General features: G+C 49.7%; 1 protein-coding gene across 3 annotated transcripts in view; it reads left to right on the forward strand.

Annotated features, from left to right (window-relative positions):
- Window positions 1–541: 541 nt before the first annotated feature.
- Window positions 542–11,855, forward strand: part of GLB1L2 (galactosidase beta 1 like 2) — a 21,405-nt gene continuing 10,091 nt past the window's right edge. For 2 of the 3 annotated variants that reach the window (XR_003571689.1, XM_027888069.1), the window contains exons 1-8: window positions 542–655; window positions 5,074–5,271; window positions 5,484–5,552; window positions 5,880–5,975; window positions 6,703–6,811; window positions 7,072–7,164; window positions 8,627–8,708; window positions 11,022–11,086. Coding sequence is in view for 2 of the 3 variants with exons in the window: in XM_027888069.1 (XP_027743870.1) it covers window positions 573–655; window positions 5,074–5,271; window positions 5,484–5,552; window positions 5,880–5,975; window positions 6,703–6,811; window positions 7,072–7,164; window positions 8,627–8,708; window positions 11,022–11,086 (795 nt within the window). In the remaining variant the exon portion in view is untranslated. Of the gene's footprint in view, window positions 656–3,789; window positions 3,850–5,073; window positions 5,272–5,483; window positions 5,553–5,879; window positions 5,976–6,702; window positions 6,812–7,071; window positions 7,165–8,626; window positions 8,709–11,021; window positions 11,087–11,855 lie in introns of all 3 variants that reach the window. The other variant, XM_027888071.1, reaches the window with a different exon arrangement.

Consider the following 11,855-nt stretch of genomic DNA (forward strand, 5'->3'; position numbering starts at 1 on the left):
TCTCTGTCAGGGCTCTCTGCCAGGGGTTTCTCTCTGGGGTCTCCCTCTGGAATCTCTCTGTACTGGGGGTCTGTATCCGGGGGTCTCTGCAGGGTCTCCATTGGTGGTCTCTATCGGGGTGTCTCTCCCCAGAGTTTCTCTCCGGGGTCTCTATCGGGGGGTCTCTATCAGGTGTCTCTATCGGGGGGTCTCTCCCCAGAGTTTCTCTCAGGTGTCTCTATCAGGGTGTCTCTCTTGGGGGGTCTCTATCAGGGGTCTCTCCCCAGAGTTTCTCTCCGGGGTCTCTATCCGGGGGTCTCTCCCCAGGGTCTCCCTCCTGGGGGGTCTCCCCCGCTCCCTCGCAGGCCCCGCCCCTTCCCGCGCGCGCGCGGCGCCCGCAGCCAATGGGAGGCCGGGGCGCGTCCGATGGGCGTGTCCTGGCTGCCCGGGCGGCCAATGGCGTGGGAGCCCCTGTTCGGGGGCGGGGCCGGGCGGGCGCGGCGGGGCCGCTGTGAGCGCCCGGCGGGTCGGGGGTTCGCGGCCCGGGGGGGTCCGGGTGGGCTCGGGGGGCTCGGTGCGGTCCCCCCCCGGCCATGTGGCTGTGCGGAGGGCGGCGGCAGCGCCGCCTCGGGGGCGCCGCGCTGTCCCTCTTCGTGCTGTGGCTGCTGCTGCGCAGGTGAGACCCCGGCGGGGCGCGGCGGGGCGGAGGGAGGGGCGCGGGGGTCGCGCCCCCCGGGCGGGGCGGGCGGGTCGGAGGGGTCCCCGCGGTGGTGGGGGCAGCGGGGAGGGCTTGGGAGAGTGGCGGTGCCCTGCTGGGAGCAGGCCTTGCCCGCCGGGAATGGGGTTGGCTGCGGGAGAACTGCGCATGGATGGATGGATGGGACCGGGATCGGGGGTGGTGGTGGTGGGGGGGACGGTTATTAACGGAATTAACGTAATTAACGGCTGCGCTCCCCGCGCGCTGCCGGCGGCTTAACGTGCTGGGGGTCAGGCAGGACAGAGTCACGTCTTGTGTGATCAGGGACCCCCCGCTCCCGTCGGCATTCCTGCGGCCGAGCGTGGGAAGGACCGGGGCGAGCAGTGCAGGAATTGCCTCCAGCTTTAAATAAACGCTGCACCTGATCCCCACGGCTCTTGTCCGCCTCCAGGAGTAATGGCTGGGGGACGACTCCGTTGCCAGCGCCATAAATCAGGTTCTCTGCTGGGCACAGGCTCTCCTGCCGACCTTGGCTCCGGAGAGGCTTTACATCATCGCCGTGCTGATGGACGGTGCGCTTTGCAAATCAATCGCTCCCGCGGATCTAACCCAGCTCTGGAGCTCTCTCTGATGTGCTCGCACAGTGTTGTTTCCCTCTCTCCAGCCCGTTCTGGGGCTGGCTCTCCCCGTCCTGTGTCCCCACGTCACCGGTGGCCACATGGATGGAGCAGTGTGGTACCCAGGGACCGTGCCCACCTCTCCTGTCTAACCCTGTTATCTCCCTTCTCCTGCTCCTGTTTGCACACTCCAGGCCTGCAGCTGTTCCACCTGCCATACCAAGAAGTTATTCAAGCTTCTAGCTTTGATCCCACATGTTTTAGATCATGTTCATTTTGGGGGTGATGCTCCTTCCTGCATGAGCATGTCCCCTCTTACAGCCAAAGGTGCGCAGGGGCTTCCAAGTGACAGGAGCTCTTCAGTCCCCGACAGTGAAATGCTGGAGATATACATGGAAATACACATGGAAATATATGGAGGTGGGATATACAGGCAAGGGAAGATGTGGTTATTTATTGCCACTTGGATATTTTATAACGGGTTCTTCAATTCATTGTCAGAAGTTACTGCTCAGGTCTGTGGAAAAGCCTTGATGAATCTTTGCATAATTAAAAGCAAAATTCTTTTGCAGCTGGCTTTGGGTTTGTGGCTTCTTAGAGAGGATTATTGCAAACCAATACCTGATAAAGGCAGGGGAATGTGTCTCCTGTAGGAGTGATCCATAAAACACTGTATCCATTGGTACATGCTGTTTATTTCCATTGCCCAGGTCACCTGGGAATAAACTGTGCTACAAAATGTCGTGATTGTTACCCCAGCCTTGTGAATGGGCACCGGGAAGGGGGCTTGTCTGACCCCCACGGGGCAGGACAATGGGCTGGGAGCGAGGGCAGCTCAGAGCTTTCACTTTCCTGTGGCCAAGAGGAAGCCCAGAATAAACAGCAAAGCCCTCTGAGGCAGGTCCCAGTGGAGCTTAGGGATTAACTGCAAAGTCCCTTGTCCTCTGCAGCACCTCCTGTAGCATCAGCAAGGCGAGTTAATGGTCTCCAGGCTCTTTCCCCTGGTATTACTTATTTCTTTTTCATTAGCTTTTTCTCCCAGCTGGTCTGCACGAATGATACTTTTTGCAAAAAGAAAAAGAAACTTCCCTGAAGCAGAGATGAAATCACAGACTCACAAAATCCCAGAATGGTTTGGGTTGGAAGGGACCTTAAAGATCGTCTTGTTCCATGCCCATGGGCAGGGACAACTTCCACCAGCCCAGGTTGCTCCAAGCCCCATCCAGCCTGGCCTGGAACACTTCCAGGGATGGCTACTGAGGGACAAAATAGGCCTTCTAGCAAAGCAAAAAAAAAAAAAAAAAAAAAAAAAAAAAAAAAAAAAAAAAAAAAAAAAAGATTCTTTGCAATCTGTGCTGTCATTATAGAAGTGAGAAAAAAGTCTCCTGGGAGCTATAAATTGCTCTCAGGAGGAATTACAGAGCCCAGGTAGGCTTTGAACTGTGGCAATCCACAGAATCATAAAATCAGATGGGTTGGAAAGGACCTTTGAGATCATCAAGTTGATAATCTCCTTGATCCACTGCCACCATAGTTACTGGACTATGGCACTAAGTGCCACATCCAGCTCTGGATTGCTCCAGGAGGAAGCTCTGCTGAGTCACACAAATGTTTTTTTTCTGAGGTTACTTATACAGATCCTAATGAGAGATGTGATTTCAGGATATCTAGGATAATATGTTGAAAATATTGGGAGCCTGGGAGCTTCCCACCAGTCCTTCTGGGTGAGAAAAAATACTAGAGCTGGGGAGTTTTAAGGTTGGAAACTTGATGGAAATGTGCCAAGTTAGTTATGCCCAGGATTAAGAAGATGAGCTTAAGTGATTAGTTTATTTTTATCTGGCTGTGTGTGCTTCCTGAGCACAGCCTTCATTCTGGCACAGTCTGCAGTACTTCTGTGTGCAGGGCTAATTTAGGGCTCTGTCTAGCTCAGAAACAACTGGGAAACTTAGATGTTTTCCATCCTAATCTTTAAAAACTGGAGTTTTACATCTCCAGACCCTTTTGAGCTTTCCACCTCAGGCTTGCCAGCAAGAAATAGAAGTAGATACAGCTGCTGTTTTGGAATCTGAAGTGCTAAAGTTACAGTGTGTGTGAGATGGTTCTAGCAGAATGGAAGGGCAGGTGGCCACAGGATGTCCTGTGTGTGGATTGAGAACCTCCTCCCCTGCTGCTGAAGTTCCTGGTAACTCCTTGGGAGCAATGCTGCCATTTCCCAGCCTCACATCATTATTCTCTGGCTGTGCCCACTTTCTTGGGTAGATAAGCATCTTCTATCCCGATCTTACTCAGGCAGTCACCCTTTAAATATGGCAGATTGGTGTTTTGCACCGATTTCTCCTACTTTGAGCTGCACTGTCTTCATAAACTGTTACAATTACACCACCTTTTGAACAGATGCATCACTGTCTCCTTGCTCAGCACTGTTTCTGTGAATGGTTTGGCAATGAATGTTGACTGAAGGCAGTGAATATCTAATCTGGCTTCCTTTTCCAGGTACTACCCCTGCCTGCTGCCGGCTGTTTCAGAGCCCTGTGAGAATGCTGTGCTACACAGGTACCCTCTGAGCTTGTCAGCCAGCCCGTGCAGTACCCTGGAAGTCTTAGATTTAGTTCCTTTGTAGTCTCCTTGTCTTACCAGAGGACAGGCAGTCACTGCAGGCTGCTGGTTTGCAATCCCACGAGCTCTGAGCCATCCTCCCCCCTCTGCTAATAACTGCTTTACACATAGTGTAGCCAAGAGCTGAAGGCTTAGGTGCTCCTCTCTTCTCTCAGTGTGATGTTTCTCCCAAATGTGTGGGTCACTCTTGCTTTCTGGAGCTGGGAATTCATTCCTCACATCTGGCTCTGATAACAAGCTGCTGTTGTCTGACTCTCTGTGTATTCAGAGTTGTGCAACTGGGGTGGTCTGATGGAGGCAGTGAAGCTGCTTTGTAGCTGGGCTTGGTGATGAAATGGTTTCTTGGGCCAGCCAAAATGAGCTGGGGAAGCCTGTAAGGCAGTGGGAAGCAGTTTGTTGGTGCAGGAGCTGACCTGATGGAGCTGTGACAGTGGGAATGCTCACCCTGGTAAGTGCTGAGGGACTGGTGCCTCCTTTGCTCCAGTTCTTTTGGCAAATAACGTGTTCAGGAGTTAATAGCAGCCATTTGGGCAGAGGTAAGTTTGTGGTGACAGCTGGCTTAGTCTTTCCTTGGTGGTGAATATAATCCAGGGGGTTCATTAAATTAAAGCAAAGGTTCTCTGTTCACAGGGAACAGGTGAGAGGTTTTTAATTTTTCCACGTGTTGCACTGGAAGATACCAGAGCCCACGAGACATTCAGGGTGACAATACTGGTGGGGGAACGAGGATCTGGAAGTCAGCCACTGTGTGCCATCCACTAAAAGACAGGGAGATCTTAAATTTCATAAGTTATGGAAGTGTTTGTGAATATTGTGAGTGAAAACTTCCCCATCCTGTGTTTTCAGCAAGTGAATTCCATGCTCCATGCCTGAGCAGGGCTGCATTTCAGCTGCAGAGTGTGGCAGAGTGACTTGGGGCATTCAGGATGGAAGCTGCTTGTGAAATGAATATCAAATCCACATCTTGGGAAGATCTCCCAACTGTTTTATAGTCTTCTGAGCAATTTGTATGCTCTATGTGATAAGGAGTGTGGTTTACTGAAGAAGCAGGAAGGTCAGAGCTGGTCCTGCTGGGTAAGGTGGAAGGAGCAGCCTGTCCTAGGGGGACACATCTCTTCCCCAGGATGCTCATTTGTCTCTCTCTCTCTCTCTCTCTCCCAGGTTTAACTGGAGCGAGCTGACCCCTCTGGGGCTGTGGGGAAGGACCCTTGGCTTGCAGACAGAGAACTCCCAGTTCCTGCTGGAAGGAATGCCCTTCCGCATATTTGGGGGTTCCATGCACTATTTCCGAGTGCCCAGGGAATACTGGGAAGATCGGATGCTCAAAATGAAAGCCTGTGGCTTAAACACCCTCACCACGTAAGTGTCCTCCCTCCCCAGGCTCTCTCCAAGTTCCTCACAGCCTCTCCCCTCCTCTGGGGGACTTTGTCATTAATTCCAGCGGGCCATAACAGTGTCAACAATATTTCTTATTGTGAGAAATGACACAGAAAAGAGCAGTGGAGCTTTTCTTCCTAAGCATCCCAGCCTGCATTATCCTTCCCCTCCCCTGCCCTAACTCTGCCTTTCAGGTACGTGCCGTGGAACCTCCATGAGAGAGAAAGAGGGAAGTTTGACTTCAAGCGGAACCTGGATCTAGAGTATGTGGTACAGACAGCTCTGTTATTAAATACTCCTGTTTTGTGGGAGGGTGTGTGTGTGTGGGGGGGTCTGGATGAAGATGTCATTTCCAGCTCCTGAAGCAAAGCTGTACCTTTGATCAGGCAACAGGGACTTAAATTCCTCCCTCTGCTTTCTGGAGTTCTGGGAACTTAATGGGTTTAGCACCAATCCAGCACAGTTGGATTGCTTCATCAAGCAATTCCCTGCTGGTTTTGGTACCTGAATTTCATGGTGGTTGGAGTATTGGGAGTGTGTGGGGCAGGGATTCTGCAGGCAGGCAATAATTGTGCTCTCTGGATCTCCAGGGCCTTCCTTTCCCTGGCAGCTAAAAATGGGCTGTGGGTGATTCTGCGACCTGGACCTTACATCTGCTCAGAATGGGACCTTGGTGGTCTGCCCAGGTAAGTGTGTAAATAGTTCAATTGAGGGAAGCATTTGGGACAAAAAAAAACAAAACCACGTATTTTTTTATCAGACAGATTAAAAATTCCGATAAAGAGCAACGGTCCTATTCCCATTTTATGGATGATTTCGTAAGCCCACTGAGCTGCACTGAGCACAGAGGAGTTGAGTTTTTCAGGCCTCTGGAAGGATATTAGTTAAATCCCTCCTTTTGCAGAGACAAGGAAGGCACAGGCTCACTCTGTTCAAATGGTCACAGCACTATATTGTTGAGCTCTTCAACAAATTGCCCTTTTCTGTGTTAAACCCAAACAGAACTAAGTCTTGTAAGTAGAAACAATGGGAACAATGACTGGAAGCTTTGTTTTGAGCCGTGTTTGGGATCTTTATGAAGGAGCACTTGGTTGTAGAGCTCCCTTGGGAATGCAGGGAATTCCAGAGTAACCTTTAGAGAGATAAGGTTGACCCTTGAAATATTTGGGCAAGTTTATGACATAGTTTAGGCCTGAAGTGCAGAACAAAAAGGAGGGGCAGAGATTGGCAGTTGGAGCCTGGGGTTATTTAAAAGTGTGAGTGGTGGGGTGTCACTGGCACTCCTGGTGTTGTCCATACCTGCACTGTGGCACAGGAACACCAGTGATTCCTGCCCAGGTGGGGCTGGTGTTACCTCTGGCAGCTTGACCGGGCAGGAGACTCAAACACATTCTGTTTGCTCCTTTTCCCCAGCTGGCTGCTGCAAGACCCCGAGATGCAGCTGAGAACAACCTACAAGGGCTTCACAGAGGCCGTGGATGCCTATTTTGATCGCCTGATGCGTGTTGTTGTCCCCTTCCAGGCAAGTACAACCCTCTACCCTCCCCGTGGGTGGGGACAGATGGATCTGAGCTCTGTGTCACCGCAGCAGGCTGAAGCAGTAACAAAAGTACCAGTTTTGCTCTAGGAACCAGCAAGGGCTGTAGTTGTCTGTGTCGGTTTGGGAGGATGAGAGGGTGGAGCTGAGCCCATCTGAGGCTGGTACATCTCTCCTGCCACTGTGATTTCGTTCCCTGGGATTAGAAATCATGCTGAACAACAACTCCCTTTTGCTGCCCACAGTACAAGAAAGGAGGTCCCATCATTGCAGTGCAAGTGGAGAACGAATACGGTTCCTACGCCAAAGATCCCAGCTACATGGCCTATGTCAAAATGGTAATGGTGGCACTTCTGCTTCTTTCTGTGCTCAGTCCCTCCCATAAACCACCTTCCTGAGAGTGTGTTCTTGCTTCTGAATAACTCTGAGAGTGGCTTCAGAGACTCTTGAACACGTCAGTCCCTGATCCAGCTGAATTTCCCGTGGTGTTTCTTCCTGGAGTGGAAGAGAAGGCACGTGGCCCTCTCAGTGCTGATAAGCCTGTGTTATGTCTTCCAGAGACATGGTCTTGAAGAAGCTTCTTCTGGGGGTCCTGTTTTGCTTCTCTTAGATGACATTAGATAAAGTTTTTTCTTTGTTGAATTTCCTGAACAAGCCACCAGCACTCTCCTAAACTTGTGTAATCTGGGGCTCAACATCAGGCAGGTTAATTTGCCTAATACCTCCTTTATCCTTGTCAAAAGGAGATCAGACTGTGCCCTGGATCATGCCCCTGAGTGGGTGATAAGGAGTTGACCTGTGCCCACTAGGGCAGCTTATCCTGGTGGATCTCACAGCAGTCTGACCCGTTTGTTTGCCCCCAAAGTCAGGCAGATAACAAGATCTGCAGTGTGTCTTTATTGTTCCATTTCTTCTCACTGAATGCTTAAGAGTGTTGCTGCACGTGAGGGAGGTCACCTCTCCGGTGTATATGTGCTGGAACTTGTGTGTTCCCTGCTACAGCTTTATCAGATCTTTCTGTAACCTTTTGGGTACTTCAGCTTCACCCTGAGGCTCAGGTTGTCCTGTTGCTCAGGGTGCACAGAGGCTCTTCAAGCAAATAAATCCCGTGGCAGGAGTGTTAATCTGCTCAGAGCTGGGCCTGCTCCTGCCCCAACTCCATCTCGTGGAGTGGTTTCACTTTGCCTGCAAGGTTAAATACGAAGTGTATGTACACACAACTTAAAGACATAATGCCAAGCAAATGGTTTTCAGGGCCCTAAACGGGCTACAGAGACTCTGGGGGGTCTGTAAACTCATCCTTGCTTTTCCATGGCTCGGGGAGGAAAGAGTTTGGGCTGTTCCCCAGACTTGTCAGGACAGATCCCCTTGCCAGGCCTGTGGGTGTATTTTTGCAGTGCTGATTCATCATTTTCTGGGATCTTGTGCAATTTGCATCCGAGGAAGTAGAGTGGTTAGAGATGAAAATGTGGGAAAGCAGGATTTGCAGGGGTTCCTTTTTGGTGGGAGTAGCATCTGATGGGAGGTGGGGCTCTTATTCTGTGTTCTGGTTTGGGCCTCAGGCTTTGAATGTGGCAAGGGGATTAATTCACATCTTGAATATATGGCCAAGTTACAGTCTTCCTGGAATTAAATACTGACTAAAAATTACCCACAACTCACACAAAACCTCAAATCCCTGTCCTTATCTCACCCTTTTGAGTGCACTGCCTTTGCTTTCCCAAGGGTGAAGGGCATGAAAAGTGTTTTGACACGTCCCTCAGGCTGTTAACACAATGGCTTTTCCTCTTTTTCACATAGGCCCTGTTAAAGAGAGGGATTGTGGAACTGTTGATGACCTCAGACAACAAGAATGGGCTGTCATTTGGCTTGGTGGAAGGAGGTATGTGCTGGTAGAGACAAGGTAAGGCTGTGATCCTTGGGGAACAGGACATTTCATTGACTAAGCTGCACCCACCAAGTGTGTTCTGTCAAGCCCAGTCCCTTCCCAGAAAGGTTTAGGTGGTTTTTTCCATGGAAGGTACAGCCCAGGATTGGGCATCTGTACTTAGGCAGGTAAAGGAGGGTATCAGATGTGCACAGTGCAAAAGGATGGCCATTTTCCCTTTTGAAAAATTTTATTCTATGAAAGTTTAAAAATGCTGCTCCTCCTTCTCCCTGTGAAGAAATGGAGGTGCTGCTGTTTGAGTTCCACCGAGCCCTAAATCTGCCTGTCTGGGGCACAGTGTAACGTTGATTCTCATATTTCCAGATCATTTCAGCTGAGATTTACTCTGTCCTTTGCCTCTGATCTCTCCTGTGTTCCAGTTGCCTGCCTGAGGAGTTGCTTCCCTGAATGAAGTGTTTGCAGGGTGCAGACTTTGAGTGCTCCTGTCATCACTGTCAGAAATAATGTTAATTTTCTAGTCTCAGCCATAGAGATGATTAAAGGGAAAGAATTTCCTCTCCTTTTTTCTCCTCCTCTTGTTTTTATATGACAGTATGAGAGGGACCAACTCAGTAAGGGAAGTCCATGGGCCTTCACCAGTGGGGTGATGTTCTCATTTAGATTTTTGTGGATGTGCAGCAGTTTTCAGCTGTGACCACACAGAGTCACTCTCTCCCTGCCAGAGAGCTGGCAGGAGAAGGGCTGGTGTGGAAATTCCTGCCTAGCCCTCATCTCCTGAGGGAATGTTTGCTGCCTCAGAGCTCCTTCTTGTCTGGAATTGCCTTTTCTGGTGCATTCATGCTGAGAGCTCTTGGATGCCACTTTGACTCTTGGATGTCACAACAACCTGCTCATCAGAGTCAGAATGTCAGTCATCAGATGTGTGGAGTAGCTGAGGGTCAAATTGGGACACCAGGGAGGGTAGGAAGGAGCTAAAGGAGAGTCAGAATTACTTTCCATCCCTGGAAGTGTCCAAGGCCAGGTTGGATGGGGCTTGGAGCAACCTGGGATAGTGGGAGGTGTCCCTGCCCATGGCCCAGGGACAAGATGATCTTCAAGGTCCTTCCCAACCCAGACCATTCCATGATTCCAAGCTGGGTGGCTCTGCTCTGACCTGGTACAACCCTTCTGGGGCTCACAGGTGACAAAATAAAGCCTCTGGTGTCCCTCCAGGACCACAGTGGGAAGCTCTTTGTGTGTGGGGGGGTCCTGTGAGAAGGATCAGCAAGGCTTTGGGGACTCTCCATTTTCATGGTGTGCTGTTAATCTGCATGAAAAGCAGAGTTGGGCTCGTTCTCCTTCAGGATTGCCTCATAATGTATTACATCAGTGCTAAATCCACGTTTTATTTTGTTCTCCCTTCATGTTTTCTGTGCCAGTTTCTTTAGCTCAGCACAATACATGGGTCAGCCTCTTAAAATCAAGGTATAAATAGTGAGAAGTGAGCTTTTTCTTCTGTAAATATTCTGTTTGAAGTGCTCAGTCTGACACAACTGGGGCTGGATTTGCTCCCGGCTCTCATGTAAGAAGTTGATTTTGAATACAGAATCATATCATTGCTCCTGCATTTTCAAAGTTGGAAGAAAAATCAGTGTGACCACGGGCTAGAAGAGGATGAAAATGGTTCAGATGTGTGCCAGGGGCTGGGACACTGATCCCAGATTAGTGTCTTCTGTCCTGCAGGCAGGTGTTCCCACTGCAGGGCCTGAAGATCCTGCAGCACACACAGCTGGTTTCCCTGCTCTGCACAGAGCAGAAGCACAGAAAACTCTTCCAATTCCCATTCTCTCTGGTTCACTTGTCCTATGATTCCTCTCGCTCACCCCCACAGACATGACAAGCTGTAGGATATTGCCTGGGTAGCTATTCCTGCAGCTAAAGCCTGAGAAATCAGTGTGACATCCATACAGGACTTCCTAATAAGTTTGCCTTTATATGTGGTGCCTTTTATCTGAGGATCTCCATGAGCTTTACAGGCTCTAATTAAAGCTTGTGACACCCCATGAGCTGCTCTGATGCTCTCTCTTTCTAGTGTCTCTGAACACTGGAGCTAAAGGATGTCCTGCAAGTATTCCACTGTGTGCTGTGGTCCAGTTGGATTCTGCACACCAAGCAAAGACTTTGATGGGAAATTTCTGAGGAGGTTATTTTGGTGGCTCAGAAGATGTTCCAGTTCCCCCTGAGCTTGTGCTGGGATGATGCCTAAAGAGATGGTCTTGTACACATTTTGTATGAGTCTAAATTAATGCATTTTTCTTTTCCCAATAGCACTGGCCACTGTAAACTTCCAGAAACTGGAACCTGGGATACTGAAATATCTGGATGCAGTGCAGGTAAGAGGCAGAAACACACTGTTCGTGCAGATTGTCCAGGACAGCATTAGAAGTAAAGCACTGATAGTCTCTGGGCTGTGGAAGGAAGCCTTGCTGCTGGATGTTTAATCCTACACTTTGCATTTGTTTTCTTTTCCTGTGCTGGCAAAAGAGGCTCTGCTGGATGTGCTTTCACCTTCTTTAGGTCTTCCAAAATTCCCCAAACCATGCAAATGAACAGAAGGTGGCACCTTCCCCACCAAATGAATGCAACATGGCCCCAAAAAAGCAGTTCCTCCTTTGCCACACTGACTAATTACAAGATAGGAAGCCTCTTATTCTTGTTTTTAGGGATTATTAAGCTGTGTTATCTTTTCCTTGTTATGGGCTTTTGTTCCAGAGGGTGATAAAATTCCTTCTGTGACTGGTTTACTGGGGATGGATTGGTTCAATGTATTTCCAAGAGCTGCTCCATACCTGGAACATTTAGGTGATTACAGGCAGTTGTTTTCTCCTAATGAAATACAAGTTGCTTTAATGCCACTTACCTTGGCCAATTCCTGGGGCATCAAATAAAGCCCCTATCCAATAATAGGCAAAACTGACTGGAAATGAAGACCATGAGGCTGGAGAGGCAGCACACGTTGTCCTGTCTGGGTGGAATTCTGCAGGAGCTAAGGGAGCTGGCAGGGGGTGACAAATGGGAAGAAATTGCTCTGTGTGCAGAGCCTTTAATGAAGACCTAATTCCTGCAAAGGCTAATTCTTCCCTGCCAACACCATATGCAGCA

The sequence above is a fragment of the Empidonax traillii genome, unplaced genomic scaffold (assembly GCF_003031625.1).
Source record: "Empidonax traillii isolate 1590-97213 ecotype Southwest subspecies unplaced genomic scaffold, ASM303162v1 scaffold230:size732421, whole genome shotgun sequence".
NCBI classification, from domain to species: domain Eukaryota; kingdom Metazoa; phylum Chordata; class Aves; order Passeriformes; family Tyrannidae; genus Empidonax; species Empidonax traillii.